The sequence below is a fragment of the Marmota flaviventris genome, chromosome 2 (genome assembly GCF_047511675.1).
Source record: "Marmota flaviventris isolate mMarFla1 chromosome 2, mMarFla1.hap1, whole genome shotgun sequence".
Classification (NCBI taxonomy): domain Eukaryota; kingdom Metazoa; phylum Chordata; class Mammalia; order Rodentia; family Sciuridae; genus Marmota; species Marmota flaviventris.
In genome coordinates, this window is record NC_092499.1 from 175,147,917 (window position 1) to 175,170,139 (window position 22,223).

The 22,223-nt window shown below is 44.7% G+C and overlaps 1 protein-coding gene across 1 annotated transcript in view; it reads right to left on the reverse strand.

Annotated features, from left to right (window-relative positions):
• Tmc2 (transmembrane channel like 2) overlaps nt 1-20,351 on the reverse strand; it is a 76,624-nt gene extending 56,273 nt beyond the window's left edge. The window contains exons 1-3 of the mRNA XM_027954836.2: nt 20,220-20,351; nt 19,994-20,099; nt 638-953 (exon numbers count right to left, since the gene is read on the reverse strand). Of these exons, the coding sequence (XP_027810637.2) occupies nt 638-953; nt 19,994-20,099; nt 20,220-20,351 (554 nt within the window). The remainder of the gene's footprint in view (nt 1-637; nt 954-19,993; nt 20,100-20,219) is intronic.
• Nucleotides 20,352-22,223: the final 1,872 nt, after the last annotated feature.

The window sequence follows — 22,223 nt, forward strand, 5'->3', positions numbered from 1 at the left end:
AAACAAACAACAACAATAACCTGATCTCCAGTGAATGACAAAGGGAGCAGAGCAGAGACATCCATCAAAGCTGGTCCCAAAGCAATGGAACAAAAAGTCCGATCTGCTCATTTCAGTGACCTGGCTCTATCCACTAACCCTCGTGTGCTGGTGCTAATGGAACAAAGGAGAGGAAACAAATAATTCAAATCCTCAAATCCTAGAATTTCAGAGCTAACATAACTCTTGGAATTCTAGACAGAATTCCATTTTTCTAGAAAACAGTCCAGATAAGGAAGGAGTGTGCTTAATCCCTGTGATGATTCCTGAATCCAATACTGTTCACTTTTCTCAGTTCCTTAAGAGCCAAGGCAAGTCACCTGGTGACACCTGAGGTCTCGTCCCACCCAGCCGTGGGGCCGCATTAAGAGATTCTCCTGCGCGGGGGCGCATGGGTGGCTGGGCGAGGGGCCCAGGGGCCATCCCACCTGTCACCGTGCGATCCTCATCCCGGCTCTGGCCAGACTCTGAGCCCAGGCAGTAGCAAAGGCGGGGCAAAGTGAAGGGGCAGCGGGGGAGCAGGAGCCCAGCAGGACACCAGCCCCTCCCAGGGGAGGGGAAGGGACGCGGAGCCGAGGGACGCGCCGGCGACACACACCTGGGCTTCTTCGGCCTCTTCCTCGTCTCCTCTTTCCTCGGAGCGTCCTTTTCCTTCTGTGGGGGTGCCCTCTGCTCCTTGAAGGAGGCCCTCCGGTCCCTCTTTTTCCCCCCCTCGCTGGTCCTCTCTGTGGCGCTCCGCTCCTGTCCCTGCAGCTCCCCGCGGCGGCCCGGGCGTTCCGTCGCCTTCCTCCGGGGAGACCCGGTTCTGGGGCTGCCCCGGGCCGGCTCCTTCAGCCCAGGCTGGGCTCCGCGCCTGCCAGGGGGACCCTCGGCTTTGGGAGCCTGCTTCCTTGCCGATCTCCCCGACGTGTCACCTGCAGAGTCAGGAAATGGACGGTGCGGGTCTCAGCCCAGGCAAATGCCCCAGCCAAGAGGAATCTAAAGTCCAGGATGCCCCCTGGAGCTCGACAGCTCTGCCAGGGCCACAACGTGACACCCCAGAATAACACCAGGACCTCCTTGCTTTACCGTAAATCCTCCTCAAAAGGTTGTGTTTTAATTAGATGTTGGGGAAAGTTGGCCTCTGTGTTCATAAATAAGTCACTTACCTTTTCTGCACCTCACTTTCTTCATCTATAATTGGTTCAAGTAGCCCCAATGTCCTAGCATGGTTGAAAGGGTTAATTAAAAACAGGTAAGGTCCCTGCACATGGAGGGTATTCAATAGAGGTCAGCATATGCGAACATTGATTTAAAGACGCCATCTATGCCATAAGCACACACATAGTAAAGCACCCACATTGCTATTTGCTTGTAGTTTTACTTTAGGCTTTAGAGGTTCAGTCCATGGTCAGCTGACTCCATTGCTGTGGGCCTGAGGTGAGAGAGAACATTGTGGTGGAAGGGCATAGCAGAGAGGTGCTGCTCTGTTCATGGCATCCAAGAAAGCAGAGAGAACTTGGGGACTTTTTCTTATCCCCACTCCTACCTACTTCCTGGCCACTAAGATGTTCTGCCTCACCACAGGCCCAGAAACAATGGCTGCAGCCAAACACCCGCTGAAACCATGAGCCAAATGCACCAAATTCAATCTTTCTTCCTTTAGGTTGTTTTTCTCAGGTATTTTGTAACAGTAATGAAAAGTTGACTAATACAGAAGCCCTTCATGAACCAGTCTGGTAGTATTCCAAGAAGCAGCTGGGACTGTTTTAATCAGGCGTGGCAAGAGGCACAGACATGGAAGTGACTTTCAGGAAGGAAGAAGCTTATTTCACTCACAGATCCCTAGAATGGCAGCATGCTGTGCTGTGCAGGGCCATACAGGGAAGCACTGAGGAGACAGAGAGAATGGGGGAGGAAATGTAGACATGGGTCTTTATTATGACTTCCACAGGAAGGAAGGAATGAATCAGGGTGAGCAGGTTTAGAATTGTCTAGCTGAACAATTTCTGTGGATTTTGGGGCTATGAACTTTACCTAGTTGTCTGGCCCTGGGGTGATTAGGGCAGGTGGATGGTGGCCCAGAATGAGAACCTGATCAAAGGAGTCCTTGAGGGTAAGAGGTCTGAGTTGGCTGATTTGCAGATGAAAGGGCCCCTTGCTTCATTCTTTGCTTTCTCTAGAAACTAGCTAAAACCAGGAGGGTTAATCCTTCCAGGATCAGCAAGTGCCCAATATGTCAAAATATCAGACTATAGCAAATAAAAGGAATGGTTAATACAGGTAGGAACATTTAAGTTGCAATTGATGAATTGCTGGAGTTCAACATGGCTAAGCTTGAGAGTTAAAAACTATAGGAAATAAGTGTTGATGGGGGCATTCTTTCAGGAATTTTTACCTCCAGGAGTACTACCATGTTCTTGCTGTGAAAACTAGAGGAAAAATCCCCTGGTGCTTCCAGCAGAGGGAGGGAAAAGTAATCATTTTGAAATATGTCCATAGCATTCTGATGTCCTCAACAAAGTTCTGCCCTTAAGGGAAATTGTTTTGTCACAGTGAGTCTTAATGGACTCAGTGTAAAGGTTCCTTCTACTAAGGAAGGGAAAAGCTGAGGAGTACTTGTGAAGGTCACAGCCCAGGGGCACAGGCTTACAAGAAGACGGAGACATATTGTACTATAGAACACTTCCTTCTTCCCTCACACCTTACCACCATATCAATAGGGCTCCTGCATAAAAACAGGAAATACAACACCTAGAGCATGATCCATGGGGAAAAAAAGTTGGAAAATTGTTCTTCACTAAAATTAAAAACTTCTAGGCTGGCATGGTGGCACATACCTGTAATCCCAGCAATTTAGGAGGCTCAAACAGGAGGACTGCAAATTTGAGGCAAGCCTCAACAACTTAGGAAGGCCTTAAGCTAGACCATGTCTTGCTTAGTGAGACTTAGAGAGGCCATGTCTCAAAATAAAAAATAAAAAGGTCTGGGAAAGTAGTTCCATGGTAGAACACCTCTGGGTTCAATCCCCAGTACCAACAACAACAAACAAACAATAATAAGTGTTGGTGAGGATGTGGGGAAAAAAGTAGACTCATACATTGCTGGTGGGACTGAAAATTGGTGCAACAACTTTGGAAAGCAGTGTGGAAATTCCTCAGAAAACTTGGAATAGAACCACCATTTGACCCAGCTATCCCACTTCTTGGTCTATACTCAGAGGACTTAAAATCAGCGTACTATAGTGACATAGGCACACCAATGTTTATAGCAGCTCCATTCATAATTGCTAAAGTATGGAACAATCCTAGTGCCCTTCAATAGATGAATGGAAACTGTAGTATATATACACAATGGAATATTACTTAGCATTAAAAGGGAATTAAATTATGGCATTTGCAGGTAAATGAATGGAGTTGAAGAATATTGTGCTAAGTGAAGTAAGCCAATCCCAAAAAACTACCGAATGTTTTCTCTGATTAGTGGATGCTGATCTACAATGGAGAGGGCATGGGAAGAATGGAAGAACTTTGGACTGGGCAAAGGGGAGAGTGGAGAGGGCTTATGAGGGCAGGAAAGATGGTGGAATGAGATGGACATCATTACCTAGGTACATGTATGATCACACGAATGGTGTGTCTCTACACTGTGCTCCATTTGTGTTTGATGAATTGAAATGCATTCTGCTGTCATTTACAACTAAGTAGAACAAATAAAAAATAAATTAATTAATTTAAAAGAATTAAAACTTCTCTGCAAAAGACACTGTCGAGAGAATGAAAACAAGTCAAAGTCTATGAGAAAATATTTGTAAAACATATCTGACAAAGGACTTATATACAAAATATACAAAGACCTCTTAAAGTTCAAGAATAAGAAAACAAACAATTTAATTTAAAAACTGGTGCAGGCTGTGGTGGAGCATGCCTGTGACTGGGAAGGCTGAGGCAGGAGGATCACAAGTTCAAAGCCAGCCTCAGCAACTTAGCAAGACCATAAGCAACATAGCAAGACCCTGTCTCAAAATAAAAAAATAAAAAAGGCTAAGGATGTGGCTTAGTGGCTGAGCACCTCTGGGTTCAATCCCCAGTACGAAAGAAAGAAAGAAAGAAAGAAAGAAAGAAAGAAAGAAAGAAAGAAAGAAAGAGAAAGAAAAGAAAGGAAAAAAGGATTGAGGATATGACTCAGTGGTAGAGCACTTGCCTAGCATGCATGAGGCCCTCGATTGGATCCTCAGCACAGCAATAAATACATAAATAAAAATAAAGTAAAATGGGGAAAATATCTGAACAGACAGCTCACCAAAGAAATTATACAGATGACAAATGAGCATATGAAAGATACATGTCATTAGGGAACTGTGAATCAAAACACCAAAGAGATACTACTACACACCTACTGCTAACACCAAATGCTGCCACGAACACGAAGCAACAGCAGTTCTCATTTATTGCTAAAATGGTTACAGTCACTTTGAAAATGGTTCATCACATATTGAGCAATCGTTCTCCTATGTGTTTACCCCAGTAAGTTGAAAATTTATGTCCACATAAGAACCTGAACACAAATACTTGGCCTTATTCATAACTGAAGAATCTCAGAAGCAACCAACATGTCCTTCAATAGGTGAACGCATAACCAAACAGGAAGGGATACTTAGGAAGGGATGTTACTCAGTGACAAAATGAAATGAAGGCCTGGGTAATCTTGAAAGCATATTCCTTGATGAAAGCAGGCAGTCTGGAAAGGTAACATACTGAATGATTACTACTGTACAACATTCTGGAAAAGACCTAATTGGAGAGACAGTAAAATAATAAGTGATCACCAGGGCTTCAGCGGAAAGAGAAGAAGCCTCAATAGGAGGACCACAGGACTTTTTACTCTGCATGATACTGTGGATTATAGACACACAACATTATGCATTTATTGAAGCCCATAGAATGTATAACATAAAGAGTGAGCCCTATTATAAACTATGGGCTTTAGGTAATAGCAATGTATCGATATTGATTCAGCAGATACAACGAATGCAGTGTTCCAGGGCAAGATGCTATCCTGGAGGAAAAGGAGGAAAGAAGGTTGTATGTGAAACAAATTTCTGCAAAGTTTTTCTAAACTTTAGGTGTTTTTCTAAACACCTAAAACTGCTCTAAAAAAATCAGTTTTTCAAAAATGAAATAATTGATCAATGACACATTTCAAGTGAGTAATCAAGACATTTTTATTAAAGACCAAAGGTGCTCATTCGATTGACTTAGAAGCTATAAATAAGTGCTTATAAAAATCAAACATTCCAAAAATTTCCCAGAAACTAGGTGAAAATTTGGTAAATGAACTTGTTTATTATGTTTGTTTAATAAGAACAGCTATGTCTTCTTTGATTTATTAATATTAATTATAAAACAGTACCAGACATGGTGGCTCATGCCTGTAATCCCAGGGGCTCAGGAGGCCGAGGCAGGAGCATTGATTTTGAGTTCAAAGCCAGACTCAGCAACTTAGCAAGGCCCTAAGCAACTCAGTGAGACTCTCTGAATAAAATATAAGAAAGGGATGGGGATGTGGTTCAGTGGTTAAGCACCTGTGGGTTCAATCCCTGGCATTTTAGACTAGAAATGATCTAAGAATCTAGGTCTAAGGACCTCCCTCAAGACCTGCCCACCTAATAGTGCCATCCTGGGGACTGAGCCTTTAATGCACAAATATTTCAGGGGCACTCAACATCCAAACTATAGCAGATTCCTAGATCATTTCTAAGTAAGGGAGAATTCTGAAACACTATTAAGCATGATTTTATTTTATTTTACTTTTTAAATTTTTTAAGCATGATTTGAAACTTGTATACTTTTGCTTCTAATTTTTATATGCTACAAAGAAATTGTACCTTCAAGTTCATTTTTGTATGACTTTGAAAAAAACTATTATATGGGTTGTGTGTCTGTACAAAGTTGTGTAATGCATAGTCATGGGCTCTGCTAGTCTAAAATGCCAATATGTGATAGTTGGCAGTTATCCTTCCTGTACAATGGAAGTTTATTCTGTGAAACAAATGTTCTTTTGACTAAACATTATAATTAAATTAGAGTCTACTACGATCAACATTGATGAGGCCCAACTTTGCACGCAAAGTAATGAATGTGCTTTTGTCAAGAACAAAAGAATAGTCGAATCATAAAGTGAAATGATGGTTGTTCTACAGTAAGAAAGACAACCATGGAGGACAAACCTGAATGGAAAATGGCAGAAGTTTTGAAAAAGGAGTTTTATTGGTCTTGGGTTGTAGACGTGCAAGTAATGAGCTTGGAAAACTATAAAATGTGTTATAATCTTGGCAAAGTTTGCTCAATTTGATGAGTTTGTCTTTGCTTCTGTTTATTACTATTTTTTTTGCCTTCACCTACCATATAAAGATTTTTATAGTGTAATCCACCTATGTAGCAAAAATTCTGCATCTTCCCACAATAATCTCTTGTGTTTTATGCTGATTTTATTATGGTCTTGATGATTTAAGAGAACAAAGCTTATGAAAGCTTTATAGGCAATCATGTTATCTTCCTTGTGGGTAATCCTATTATCTTCTGTGCATGTTTTTAAATGTTTTATTGCCATTTTCAAATGAGTAGCCAAATCTATTTGGGATTGTTGGAAATGCTTCGCAAAGAACTGATGTTTAGGAAAGAGATTAATAAGAGAAAAGGAGATTTAATTGCTTACATATACAGAGGAGTTCACAAAGAACTGTAACTCAAGGAGGTGGTGAGAATTTGGGGCTTATATTCTCTCTTAAAGGGTGACAAAGAGTGGAGAAGAGACTTGATAATGAGAGGAGTTGGGGACAACACTGAGATTCATCTCACTCCAGTTAGATTGGCAGTTACCAAAAATACCAACAATAATAAATGCTAGAAAGGATGTGGAGAAAAAGGAACACTTTTATACTGTTGGTGAGATTGTAAATTAGTACAATCACTATGGAAATTAGTATGGAGGTTCCTCAAAAGACTAGGCATGAAGCCACCATATGACCCAGCCATACCACTTCTCATTACTTATCCTAAAGAATTAAAGTCAGCTGGGCACAGTCAGGCATGCCTGTAATCCCAGCAACTCAGTAGGCTGAAGCAGGAGGATCATAAATTCAAGACCAGCCTCAGCAACTTAGCAAGGTCCTCAGCAACTTAGTGAGACCCTATCCCAAAATAAGAAATAATGATAATAAAGAAGGCTGGGAATGTGGCTCAGTGGCAAAGTGCCCCTGGGTTAAATCTCCAGGACAAAAAAAAAAATTAAAATTAGCATCCTATAGAGATACATGCATACCCATATTTATAGCAGCACAACTCAAAAGGTCCAAACTATGGAACCAGCCAAGGTGTTTGTCAATGGACAAATGGATAAAGAAAAGGTAGTCTATATACACAATGGAGTTTTATTCAGCAATACAGAAGAATGAGATTATGTCATTGGCGGGAAAATGGATAGAACTTGAGAGAATTATGCTAAGCAAAATGGCCAAACTCAGTCAAGTGTTCTCTCAGCTGTGGAAGTTAGAGAGGAAAAAGGGAAAGAAAGGAGAGTGTGGAGAAATCTCATGCAAACTGAAGGGAGATTCAGTAGAGGAAAGAGACTGAGGAGAGGAAGAGGGCAGGAAAGGGGAAATACTGGGGAATTATACTGGCCAAATTATATGGTTATAGTGTGTGCATGTATGAATATGTAACAATGAATCCCACCATTGTGTACAATTATAATTCACCAAGAAAAAATATAGATTAATAAAATAAAAAGGGGTTCTGGACTTCTGGGTTAGGAGCAAGTTATGGAAGGCCACTAGGAAATGTGTATGATAAATAAGCATTGTTTAATAAGGTTTGCTATGCAGGTCAGTGTATTCTCAAGTACTTAAAATGGTCTCCAGAGTAGTTCTCTGTCTGGCATAGGAGAGGGAGACATCTATACAGATGAAAATTTATATCCTGTTTTTAGAATAAAAGAGGAAGGCTAAAAGATTAAGTAATTCCCCTTTATTTGCAGCACACATGTTTCTTGAAATCACAAATAGTGCCAAACTATCTACTTTGTTTTTCCTATATGCCAGTAAATGTTTTTCCTATATGCCTTTTCGGTTTAAGCCCTGGTGCCTCCTTTGCATCACTATTCTTGCACTTTGGCTCCATAATTATGTAAAATAAGGATTGTTTGAACACAAGCACTGTGATACTAAGACAATGGATCCAATAACTGAGATGGCTACTAAGTGACTAACAGGTGGGTAGCATATACAACGTGGATACACTGGACAAAGGAATGATTCAAGTCCTGGGCAGGATAGAGTTGGACAGAGCAAGATTTTTTTAGGTTTACTCAGAATAGCATACAATTTAAAACCTGTAAATTGTTTACTTCTGGAATTTTCCATTTAATATTTTCAGACAACATTTGACCCCAGGTAACTGAATCTGTGAAAAGCAAAACCACAGACAAGGGGAGGACTACTATCATTGTCTTCAGCTCAAAATAATCCTTTTGCCAAAGGGCATATTTTAGAATGAGAATGTGACACTGGAACAGGTTTTGTAGGGTGAGGTCAGCATCAAAGGATCATGCTAGAAGCATGGAAAGAGGGTGATGTGGAGAGGGGATGGACTCTGGTCTCCAGTTGTAGTAGAGAATGTTCTGTGGGCATGTTTCCTCTGGTTGCTTCTCTTACTGTGAATGCAAGAAGAAGCATTCAACATGGATCAGACTCCACCATTAACAATCCCCATGCCTTTGGGACTTGATTTCCAATTGCTGAGGGTATTGCAGGGATCTATGAGATAACTGGTGTAGGTACATTGAAGAACACTGAGTACTAGATTCAAAAATAGGTAATTATAGGTGTGACAGGACAGATTCCTATCCTAACCTTTTTCTTTCCCTCCTCCCTTCCTGTGGGAAGAGTCTTTGGTTGAAGCATACAAAGAAAGTCTATTTAGCATTGATAATAACTCATATCAGTTAGGAAGCTGGGTAGTATTAACCTGTGAGAGGTGTGTTTGCCCTGAAAATTCCCTGGAAGGCTTCCATCCCTTCTTGTGAAAAACCAGCCTCTACCTCAGTGCAAAGCCTGTTCAAGGAAGGGGGCGTAACCCTTGTCCTTGGAAAGACTCACAGAGCACTCCTAGGCACATACCCACCCTGCTGAGTTGTTTATCTACAAATAACAGAAGAGATCTGCTGCACCAGGTGTCCCTGACTCAGTCAGGCTAGGTGAGGACCCATAGCAACCCCCTAGCAACCACCAATCATCATGAGACAGGGAATATACCTGGGATGCCAGATGATCCTCCCAGTAGTTTATGGTGGTTGATAACATGTTGGGAAACCATGTAGTTCAGCACATACTCCCCTCGTAGCTTAAACCAATCAGTTCAAATGAATCCCCCTCTTGTACTAACCAATCACCCCTACTCAACCTGTTTCCGCCAGTGAATGTGCTAATCATGTTTTAGAGTTTTTTTTTTTTATGATTTTCCTGCAGTGTGTGATGATTTGCTAAGAGATGCTATGATGTATGTGAAGTCCCTGCCTTCCCCAAAGAGTGTATAAAACTGCTGCAAACCCTGGGCTTGGGGCCTCTCAGAGTCACCAGTTGCTGTGTGCGCTCAGAGGACAGAGTTCGCAATAAACACCTCTTTGCTGCTTACATTGATCTTGGTCTCTGGTGGTCTTTTGGGGGTCCCAAATTCGAGCATAACACTTGGAGGAGGGATGGAGTGACACAGTGAGACTCCTAGTAGAACCCTAGGACTGAACCACACACCTGGAGAAAAGCAGCGATTGAGACAAGGGGTCCAGGAGAAAAGTCAAAAAGACTAGCTCCCTATTACTTGAAAGGACTAGATTAAAAAGCAGAAAGCCCCAGTGAAGGAGGTGATTCTGGGACCAGCTTCTCTACATCTGGCTGGTGAGGGTAGGGGCAGCATGGGTCCCTCCCCCTGGGGATGGAATGGAGGGATTTCTTCCAACCCCCAAATGTCTGTCACTTCTCAAGATTCGCATCTCCTTCTACAACCTCTGCATCCTAACGAGCTAACAAAATGTTTTTCATTTTGGCAATGAATGGTTCCAAGCACTCTTCCAAGCATCACAGATATAACTTGGTCGTTCGCAAATTTTCTTCCCAGCTGTAATTCCTGTCGTAACCTGGTTTCCCAACTGAACAAAATTCACAAGGAACGTGGAAAACAAGCAAGAATTTGCCCCTTAGTTGTATCCAAACGTCTTCTACACAGAAGATAGGCTTCTCTTTTCCCCTTTAACAGTCAGTTTTTCAATGGACTCCACTTAATACATAATTTAGGGACTCAAAAAGCAGCTGTCTTGCTAGGAAGACCAGGCTCAGCATGTGCGCCCTTGAAAGCAACAGGCCTCCTCCTGCTTCTTTATGCACCTGACTTTGGTCCAAGAGTTTATATAGAGTACAGAACAGGCTGAGAAGCTGGAAAAGCCCAGGTCCCTGATATGAAAATCTGACCTATTTCCCCTTTTCCCATGGTTGAGGGAAATTGCAGTGGTAGGAGAGGGGACATTTTTCAGTAGGAGAAGGTCTGTGTTTTAGGCAAAATGACCTTCCATTCAAAGGTGATTTACCCATAGGTGACTCCTGCAAGCCCCAGTACACTTTGCTGGGGTGGAGGGGAGCCAGTTTGTATGCAGAAGGAGCAGCCACTGCAGGACAACGTGACAGGGAAAGAATGTGGAGAACCAGCCTGGAGTATCCCCATAGCAACTGCCACTGAAGGAGACCCCTGACCTCAGCCCCTCCTGTGAAGGGGGTTCTCCTCTGGCCCCACTGGGGCCACACATGAATTGCACTCACCTTCCTGTCTTTGGAGAGCGGTGAGGAGTGATGAGGAAGGTGTTTGGGATGGGGAGGAGGGTTAATGGCGAGGGGCTGCTGGGGAGCATGCCGGAAGGGTGTTGAGACACGAGGGGTGCTCTGGATCCCTCCCTCCCACCTAGCTCCTCTCTCTGTGCCTCTTGCTGGCTCTCTCGGCTTAATAGGAAGCTTCCTTGAGGTCTCAGGACCCCAACAATTGGGGAGCCGTGGATGACAAAAACAGAAAGTCCCAGTGGAGGAGGTGATTCCTGGGACCAGCTTCTCTATATCTGGCTGGTGATGGTAGGGACAGGATGGTCCCTACCCTGAGGATGGAGTGGAGGGATTTCTTCCAACCCCCTGGATGTCTATCACTCCTCTAGATTCTGTTCTTTCACCCACCAGTGGGGTGCAGCCTTGCCTGGGCTGTGAAGAAGAAAAAAATGATACCACATCCATGAAGTTCTGTCACCTGAAACATAGGGTGCCAACCTGTGGGCCTGACTCCTGCCCTCTCATCATGCAGCGCAGGGCTTCTCTCACACCTGTGGTTTTCTGGAGCTGTCCAGCTAGTTCCAGAGTGAGTTGGTTCCCACACAGGCTCACAGAAGAGCTGGGATCACATTCCCAGTGAAACTGTGCCTGAGCACTCACTCCCACAGGCCTCTTAGGAGGTGCAGAGCCTGCCCTCTGGATCAGGGGGTCTGGGTGTGAGTCCTGACTGTACCACCCCCTGCAGCCTGGGCCTTGCTGCCCCACCCTTAGGTCTAGTGGCTTTCCAAGACTCAGCTCAAAGTGTCTGTAACTCTGGAAATGTCCCCCTGATGCCCAGGGCTGAGCAGCAGGTCCTTTCTGTGTAGTGCTCAGCCCCTTCCCTAATTAAATTGCCTGCCTCCTGGGAGGGATCAAGCATGCAGTTGAGAGGAAGGGAGGGGGGGAGGGAAAGAAGATGAGGAGAAATGGGGTGGGCCGCTGGGCTGTGGAGGTGAGCTGGTGGGGTACACTCCCCAAGAACCCCCATGTCTCTCACCTGTGCGTGGGGAGCTGCTCCCAGCCTGCCTCCTCACTCCACCACGCGCTGTAAGGGAGAGGAGCAAGGGTGAAAGGCTGTCCCTGGGCAAAGGGCCTCCACAAGAATGCAATCCTAATCCCCTCAGTTAGTTCCCCAGGCTGGAACCTGGCTCTGGTTATTTGATTCTATAAACTCCAGAGTCCCCAGTCTGTGACATTTCTTAGACACTTTGGAAAAGTCATGCAGTTCCTAATATCCCCTACAGGTTACTCCAGATAGATAAACAAATATGTGCTGAGGGGAGTGCTCTAGAAGGGCAACCTTAACTAAGACAACAGGAGGCTGAAAGGTCCTGGTGGGCTCTGGGGACCAAGCAACAGCTGTGATAGCGTCCACCACGAATGATAACACAAAGCCCAGGCACGGTCCATGCACAAAGGATTCAAAGCCCAAGCATGGTTTGTGCCTTTAATTCCTTCAGCCAGTCCTGGAAGGAAGTGATGACTACCTTCATCTCAAAGAGGCAGAAAGAGACCGAACAACCAGACAGGACTCACCTTCCCCCTCCAAGCGCTTTAACTGGCGGCTCATGGTCAGCAGGGCTCTTGAGGTCCCCCTCTGGCTCACACAGCTTGCTCGTCCATGCCCTCCTGCAGTCTGGGGTGCTTTTCTGTCCTCATGGTGACCAACCTTCCTAACTGGACCCCAATAGCAGCCAAGGCTCCTTGGTTTTACATTGAATGTGGAGGTAGGTGAAGTTTGCAAGAGCTTCAAGGAAGAAGGTGGCCAGTTCCCAGCCCATCAATCCGGCCACACACTCCTCTGCTCGGGTTTCCCTGCCAAGAGCTGCGTGGGCCTCATGTTTCAGGCATGACTTATACATGAGGGGCGCTGGAGGGGCCAGGAGCTGCAGGCTCATCTCCTGGCAATGACACCACTTGCACTCCAGCCAGGGGAGGTGTGAGTTGCATCCCAGGGTTCTTTCCCAGCATCTTGAGCCATTGACGGGGACAAGGCACCTGAGAAATTCCAGGATGCTTGTGTAAATTGCTTCTGTTTAAAAATGCAGATTCCCCAGTGAACACTGGGCATGTGAATCAGTAGGTTCACATCTGGAGGCTAGGTCTCAGGAATTGGCACCCTGGACTTGAAGCAGCAGTCCTGAGCCCACTCTGAGGAATGTCCCCAATTAAGCCACCCGTTCAGCTCAGCAGTTTTTCCCACTGCTGCCTGCAATAGGGAGGGTGAATTTGGTTGTTTTGAAAACCATCAACAGAGTTTCAGAGGGACCCTCAGAGTATGGGATTCTTAATCTGGGGACCCTGAAATTCCCAGTTGTAGATGAAATTTGTGGGTCTATTAACAGTGATAGGAAAGCCATGGCAACTTCATTTATCCTGTGCTTTAGCTGAAATTTAGCATTTTCCTCAATTATGAATGTAGACCAAAAAAAAAAAAAAAATGGGATTCTCTCCCAACAGAGGTAACATATTTTTATATCACGTTAAGCAACTGGGAATTTCTTGAAACATAATGTATTCTTATTAATACTTTGAAATTATACTAAAGACCTGGCACAAGATCCTTTTATTTAATTATTAGACAAGATGTTTAATATGATATCAATGTCTACTTCAGAATAATTGGTCTCCTTTGTAATCCTAGTATTTCATTTTATGGATTTAAAAGTCTATATTCTGAGAAAGCATCTATGGATCTTACTATGATGCCAAAGAATTTTTGTCACACAATCAGGATTAAGCACCTGCCCCAGGGCCAGTTTTATGTGGATGCCAGGATAGACCCAGCTCCTGGCCAGGCCCAGGTGCCTCTTTGTCTGTCTTATTTGAAGGGGGTCAGGAGTAGAAGAGCCTGTCACCCTGGGCCCTTGGAGGGAGAGTGTATAAGAATTGCCTCATTGGTGACACATCAAGCTTTACAACTTTGTCTTTGTCACCTCACTTTGGTCTCTGCAGTACCTCCCTGGCCCTCAAATACAAGGAGCTTTCAGTTGCATTCCCTGGTCTCCGTGCTGTAGGACATCAGCAGCTGGCCCTTCTCCTCCCCAGGGCTCTCCTCTGTCCACATGGAGGCAACTGACCATGTAGCGGCAGGGTGACTTGGCCCACAGGAATGAGGAGCAAGATCCCTGCTGGGGTGTGGTGTACCTTCTCCTCTAAGGAGGGAGGACCCTGCTTTTCCTGATTCTCCACTGACTGAGGAGAAACGTTTTCTATGTTCCTTTCATTTCCAGAGGGAAAGTCCCTCATGTTGAAGCACCTGACTGTCTACACTATAGAATGCACCACTTTTCTCCTTTCCTGGGATAGGACAAGCACCTACGAGGTCCAGACCCCATTCTCAGCTCTGGGGGATTCAATAGTGAATGACCCTAGCCCCTGACTTCAGGGGCTGATGTGTTTGTGTCTCAGGTGGCTAGGTTGAGCCCTTGGTGTCTGAAGAGTTGATCTAGAGATTCACAAATTTCTTCTCTCTCACAACAAAGCCTGTTTTCCACAATCATTGACAGGGAGTCAAAATTCAAGTTTGGGAGTTAAGCACAGGCCTTTTACTTTACATTTATTACTTACATCAATTCCAGCACTTCCAGAGAGTCACACACATCCAGGAAAGAGTGAAAAGGTCTCATATCAGAGAGTGTGAAAAAGAAAATGACAATGCTATTTTAAAACTGTTGTTACAGGGAGAAATCTAAACACCCCCTCTAGCTTCACTTGCTCTTGGTTGATTTATCAGTCATTGATTTTGAGGTCTCACGGCTGAACAATATATTGTTAGTCTCCTATTAGCTTTGCTGTAAATAACACCTCCGATGTGTGGGTTATAATGATAATGGTTGCCTAGGTTACTCTTCAGGAACCTGAAGGCCATTTTTGCTGAAAACACTGACTTTTTTCAATTCAGGCTTGCAGATGGATTCGGCATCTCTGTCTTCCTATCATGTCTAGACGTCTCTCTTGCTACCTTAACCTTTGCGTCGGATTATACTCAGCTCTTCATGTAGACATATTGATCATTTGAGAAGTGTTTTATCCAAAACTATAATATAGGTTTAACTAGATCTAGACTTGCCTAGTCTTCTCCCTGCTTCAAGGATAAAGATACCTACCAGCTGTCATGATCAGAAACATCGATCCTGAAAGGAGGGAAAAGAGGTATTGTCAAAGTTCTTGGATGATCTGCACTTATTGCCAAAAAAGACACGAATATTCTTCCCCTTTATTGCCTATCCCTCTCCCACATTATTCCTATCCTATGCTGTAATCCTCAACCCCCTGGAATGGAGAAGCTGTTTTCCAAGCATGGCCTCCCTTTTCTCTACTCTTTGACTATTGAATGTAGACTTTCTTTCTCTCTAACACTTGCCTCTCTTTTTTTCCATGGGATGAGCTTCTGGAGCTGGCTTGCATAGCCCTCATTCATTCAACAGGTATGGGGCACCCTGCGCTGGGCTTGGGTCCTGCCTAGGGAGCATCCATGCTAGATCTCCCTATTCCTCACAATAGACTGGTGAGACGGTGACATTTCCATGTTTCAGACAGAGAAATTGAAACAAACAAACAAAATACAGATCAGGCCCCGGGGTGGGTCTGAGACAGAGATTAACAGAGTCCTAGTCTGGAAGTCAATATATGTGGCTTTGACTTGGATTGGCTTTTAAATCTTTGAGTGAGAGGCTGGGGATGTAGCTCAGTTGGTAGAGTGCTTGCCTTGCATGCACAAGACCATGGGTTCAATCCTCAGTGCTACAAAATTTTTTTTTTAAAAGAACCATTGCATTTGGGGCTGGGGATGTGGCTCAAGCGGTAGCGCGCTCGCCTGGCATGCGTGCGGCCCGGGTTCGATCCTTAGCACCACATACAAAAAAGATGTTGTGTCCGCCGAAAACTGAAAAATAAATATTAAAAAATTCTCTCTCTCTCTGTTAAAAAAAATTAAATTTAAAAAAGAACCATTGCAGTTATTTAAAAACAAACAAACAAACAAAAAAAAAACCCAACCAAACAGCTCTGAATGACATTGGGAAGGTCACTCTGACTCCATGCTGACTCTGGGCCTTGGGGAAGACTTTAGTGGACATTGCTGGTGTCCTGTTCAGACTCCTTCTTGGGGTAAGTGTACCACCAACCAGGGATAAAGGCCAGCTGACCCCTTCTATGAAGGAGAACTCCCTTGGCTGAGTGGGGAACTCTGATCCCTGAGGTAACCTCTCCATCACTACTGGGTCAGCACGCAGCCACAGATGACATGGAGGTCTCTGTCAAAAGGGGTGACAACTTCCTGGTGTCATTGATGCTCTAGAGCCCCCTGTGGGGTCAGGATGAAGCCAGTGACCCTTGCTTATGCCCTTCCTATCCTCCCTCTCTCTTGCCTTCTGAGAGCCCTCCCCCAATTCCATCTCAGGCTCTCTACCGGGGAACCAGAACTAACGTTGTCTTTTCTAGACGAGAGGGCCAGAGTCACACGTCCTTCTGTTATAGGCTGGGGTGAGGACTAGGGGAGCTAAACAGGTGGGGATGAAGGGAACAGGGGAGATGAGGACGGGGAGGAGGGTGTTCACTTGGACCAAGGGTAGTGAGTCTGAGAAGAGGGCCTGAGCGGGGTCCCCTGCACTGGCTCACCTGCTTAGACATGGAGTCTAAGGTGTATCTCTGAACAATAATTCTAGAACATACCTGTCACTCTACCTTTTAAGGAGTACTAGGATTCTACTGTACTCTCTTCAATCCTCAGTCACTCCAGAGAGTTAATAATAAAAGCAACAGAGTTGGCCACATAATTTGCAAGACCCACTGGGAAATGAAATGATGGGGCTCTTTGTTTAAAAAATCAGAAAATGCAGTTAAAGGTACTAAATTATAAAGCTTTTCCTTTTCTATTTAATGTCATTCTAAGAGAGTTTAGAATTCTACTGTGTCAGACTCTTGAATCACTGCCACCTGCCCTGGCAGGTGAGATACACAATGACTTGGGCATACAGCCTCCCACGAGGTAGGTGGCATACGTCTTTCAGAGAACGAGGGGGCAGTGTACATGATACCATGCTGAGGATTTCTGTTAGAAGACAAGCTCTGTCCTTACTTGGGAGGAACTGTGGCATGGTATGTCAATGGCCCATCTCTGAGAATGAACCATATCCCTGAATAAATGTCAGGCAGTGGGGGGCTGGGGTTGTGGCTCAGTGGTAGAGCGCTTGCCTAGCATGTGTGGGGGACTGGGTTCAATCCTCAAAAATGAATGAATAAAATAAAGGTCCACCAAAATTAAAAAAAAATTTTTTTTTTAATGTCAAGCAGGGTCTCTCTGGGGTCCAGGACAGCTTCCAAGCTCCAGGGAGAGTCTTTCTCTGCCCTGCTCTTGAGTTCGTCTGATCACAATCTGCCTTTTCTTTGGGGTGATTTCAACATACCTGTAATGTGAAATTTCTTGATTTCACACATCGATAAGTTTTTTGAAAACGGTATTTGGTTTGAGAACAGTGAAATCAAATTAGGAGGCACAAAAAAATGCTTTTTAACCTTTCATGAAAATTTCTTTTTCTTTGTTCTTAACATAAGGCTTTAGTTGGCCAAGTGTGGTGGCACATACCTGTAATCCTAGTGACTCAGGAGGCTGAGGCAGGAGGATCGCAAGTTCAAAGCCAGCCTCAGACAAAGTGAGGCGCTAAGCAACTCAGTGAGACCCTATCTCTAAATAAAATACAAAAATAGGGCTGGAGATGTGGCTCAGTGATAGAGTGCCCCTGGGTTCAATCCCAAGTACCAAAAATGTAAAAATAAAAATAAGGTTTTAGCTAATTGATATTTGAATTACATTTATTGGACATTTGACTCAACTGAAATAAACATTGCTCTGATAAATAACACTGGAGGGAATGTGCTCTAATATTTCATTAGGAGGAACATGCCTATTGTTTGGCTAAGGATGATAAACTGTGTATTAATTCTCCTCCCTGAGTATGATTAGAGAAAATAGAACCTTAAAACCCAAAACTACAACAAAAGTAACATGTGCAATCTTAAAAGGTGCAGGGTGTCTGAATCTGGTGGTGTTTTGTCACAAAAAAATCCTTGTCAATAGGAAGTTTCTTGAGCCATCTTGTGAATTTATCTCTCCAATTAAAAGTGTATATACATATATAATTAGCTATGGGTATCTGCTTACAAAACATCTAGTGTCGCTCACACAACCTTGTAAACCAGCACAATGAGAGGATCCGGTTGCGTGCAGGTAACACCCCAGCTAGATAACATGAGCTGGCACTATCACAAGGCCATTGCCCTCCACCTACTAACCCACACCAAGAGCTCATCGATGGGCAGTTTGTGGTGCAGGGCTGGAGGGAGGCCATGGATATCTGGATGGTAGCAAGGTGTACTTGCAAGCTCTCAGGCAGGCGAGGACAATGAACAGTGTTTCTAAGACCTGTTTGTTGTGTTAGTTTCCCCTCCCTCCCTCCCTCCTTCCTTCCCTCCCTCCCTTCCTTCCTTTCTTTCTTTGCCACATCTCCAGCCCTTTTAATATTTTATTTAGAGACAGGGTCTTGCTAAGTTGCTGAGGGTCTTGCTAAGGGCCTCTTTAAGTTGCTGAGTCTGGCTTCAAACTCGCAATTCTCCTGCCTCAGCCTCCCCATCCTCTGGAATGACAGGTATCCATCTTCCTTAATTAGCACTGAGGGTGGAGAACTGGAGTCTTGTTTTCAAGGAATTGCTGAGGTTGTCTGCCATTTCAGCTCTTAGGAAGTTGGACCCACACCCAGAACTTGAGGGAGCACCCCTTATTCCCAGCATATGGGATAATCGCTGCCAGGTATAAGAGATGTGTCCCACAGTCCACAAGGAAAACTGTAGCCAGGTGGTGACTACGGGTCATGGTTTTTATTTGTCGGTTCCTTCCCCACTACAGAAGGCAAAGTCAGGGAAGGAGAGTAGAAGTCAAGATTCCTATTATGTCTGCTCACTTAGGAGAAGGTCAATTCATAACTGGAACCCTCCTCAGAGCAAATGTTTTGCTGGGAGTGGTGGCTTTGACTGTAATCTCAATAACTGGATAGGCTGAGGCAGGAGGATCACAAGTTCCAGGCCATTCTGGGCAACTCACCAAGACCCTCAGCAACTTAGCAAGATCCTGTTCCAACATTTTAAACATTTTTAAAAGGGTGGGGGTTGTAGCTCAGTGGTAAAACACCACTGGTTTGATCCCATACAAAAAAAAAAAGAAAGAAAAGAAAAAGAAAAAGGAAAAAATAGGGGGCCCATCCCTCCTCGGCCTTCACTAAACACGGACTATAAGCAAGATACTGAAATTTGATTGATTGATTGATTGATTGCTAGGGATTAAACCCAGGGTGCTCTACCACTGAGCTACATCACCAGCCCTTTTTATTTATTTATTTTTTCGTTTTAGATAGGTTCTTGCTAAGTAGGTTAGGGCCTCGCTAAATTGCTGAGGCTGGCCTCAAACTTGCAATCCTCCCACTTCAGCCTCCCCAACTCACTGCGATTACAGGTGTGCACCACGGTGCCCCATGATACTGAAGATTTTAACAGCCTTTTCACCTGTTAAATGGGGATTAAGTGAGATAATGTGGCTACCTGGAACACACCTGTTACGGTTTAATCTGGTCTGTCCCTTAAAAGTTCCCGTGCTGGAAATTTGGTCCCCAACGTAGTAGTATTGAGAGATGGTGAACGCTTTAAGAGGCAAGGGAGACTTATAGAAGTTGGGACGCTGAGCCCATTCAGGGCGAGAAGTGCACTCAAGCCTCTGCGGGTGTGGAGGGGAGGGGAGGGGAGGAAACTGGGGACTCATTGGCTGACAGCATCGGTGGGCACTCACTTCCCGAGCGAGATAGATCAAGGCCCATCCTCTGCAGTGACAGGCCTAGACTTGATCTGCTGAGCTCGAGCAGGGCGCGGAGCCTTGGAGTGGCCACAGGGAGTCAGTCCCCAGAGGCATAAATCCTAACTCTTGGTCTTCAGCAAGGCAGGTGGGACTTAGACCCCGGGTCAAACCTCCCATTTTCGGCTTCTGGGATGAAAATTTGGAAACTGCACTTAAGGGAAGAGTGGGGCCTGACACCCGGAAGTAGAGGAGGGGGCCCAGGTCGATCCCGGAGTGAGCATCTTTTTCTGACTCAGAAGAGGGACCTGGGCCTCTGGTGTCGCAGGGCTCGGCCCCCTGCGGAAAGGAGGTGGGAAGCAGCAAGGGTGAGGAGCAGGTCCTCGCCAGCGGGACTCGGGCCGACCCTGCGCCCGGCGTTTTGCTCCTCGGAGGAGAACCCGCACTGCGTAGACCTACCCGGGGCTCAGGGTAAGGTCCCCGCGCTCTGGCACAGCGGGACCTGAGAAATTGGGCCTGAGAGCGCTTTCGCCCGCTGCGTCCCCGCGGCTCGGTGGTGCGCCCTCTGTCGGCCAAACTTGGCTCAGTCATTGCGGCAAAATGAATTTCGGCCACGACGAGGGGGCGAGTGGGGCGGGGTCAGAACCAGAAACCGTGGGGGAGGTGGGGACGCCGTGGACACTAACCAGTAAATTCAAACTAAGGCATCCTGACTTCCCCCCCACCCTTTAAATGTATCTAAATATCTTTTTCAGTTGTAGGTGGACACAATACCTTTTGTTTATTCCCATTTATTTATCTATTTATTTTTATGCAGTGCTGAGGATGGAACCCGTTGCCTCACACCTGCTAGGCAAGTGCTCCACCGCTGATCTGCAACCCCAGCTCCTGCCTCCTGACTTCTCATTGCTAACTAGAGCACATTAGCTCAAAAAGGCAAATTAACAAACTGGCTTTGTTATGGGGAGTCCCTCCAGAAAGCATTGTAAGTCCGAATTTCAAATCAAAAGAGAGCTTTATTTACCTGGCCAGGGACTGTCATCCATCGCAGAGACTCAAGCTCTGTGGGAGGACAGCAGCTTCCTGGTCCATTCAAAGAGAATATAAGCACAAAACCCCAACTCAGTGACTTACTTATCCACATGTAAGCTAGCCAATCATAGAAATTAACAACATGAATAAGTGGGATCTGTGGGCTCTAGGCAGGACTGGAAATTTTCAGTCAGCAGCAAGTGATAAACAGAAGCTAAAAAAGCTTTAGGTTTGAAGTTCAGTTGACCACAGTCCTGAGTTCAAGCAGGTGCTAGAGAGTCACATCCTGAATTGGGGGGGGGGGGGGGGGGCTGCGCGTGTCAGAGGAGCAAGAATCTACTTCCAAGTCATGTAGGCCCACAAGGGCATTCAAATCCAGGATGTAGCTCACTGCATCCTGAGTAGGGTACAATTTGTGGGGTAGAAAGTACAGAAAAATAATTTTTAAAAAAAGAAAACAGCTTTCATTTCAGCTTCTCAGAAGCAGTTCTTGTAACAGTTTTTTTATAGAAGGCAGCAAAATGGAGTCTGAGGCCTGTCTATGACAGTTCTTGCTTTATAATTGTCTTATCTTGCATATCAAAATCTTATATCTATAATCTATATTTTTTTTTTTTACTAATCTATAACTTACTGATTGTATTTATCAGTTCACACCACAACAGCTGGGAAAATCCCATCTTGAACTAGGTATTGCATTTCTATTTTTATTTTTTAGTACCAGGGATTGTGCTCAGGAGTGCTTAACCACGGAGTCACATCCCCAGTCCTTTTTATTTTGCATTTTAAAACAGGGCTTCACTAAACTGCTGAGTCTGGCTTTGAATTCGTGATCCTTCTACTTCAGCCTCCTGAGCCCCTGGGACTACAGGAGTGTGCCACCACAATCTGCAAGATTTGTATATCAAGTTAGAGCAAATGATGATAAATCTAAGTAATATTCCTGGCCAGGCCCAACCAATGGCCCATGCCTGTAATCCCAGTGGCTCAGGAGGCTGAGGCAGGAGAATCACAAGTTCAAAGCTAGCCTCAGATATTTGATGAGGCCCTGAGCAACTTAGCGAGACCCTGTCTCAAAATAAAATATAGAAAAGGGTTGGGGATATGGCTCAGTGATTGAGTGCCGTTGGATTCAATCTCTAGTACAAAAAACAAAACTAAGTATTATTGCTACACCCAGCCTCCTATGGATAATTAGAAAAAAATCATGTCTACCTGAAAGCAAGCTTAAAAACACTCTTTTAAAATAAAATGGTGGCTCATACTTGTAATCCCAACTACTCAAGAGGCTCAGGCAGGAGAACCACAAGTTCCAGGCCAGCCTCAGCAACTTAGTGAAATCCTCTCAAAAATATAAAGGATTGGGTGGGTAGCTCAGTAGAGAGCCCCGGATTCCTCAGTAGTACTACAAAACAAAACAAATCTTATCAC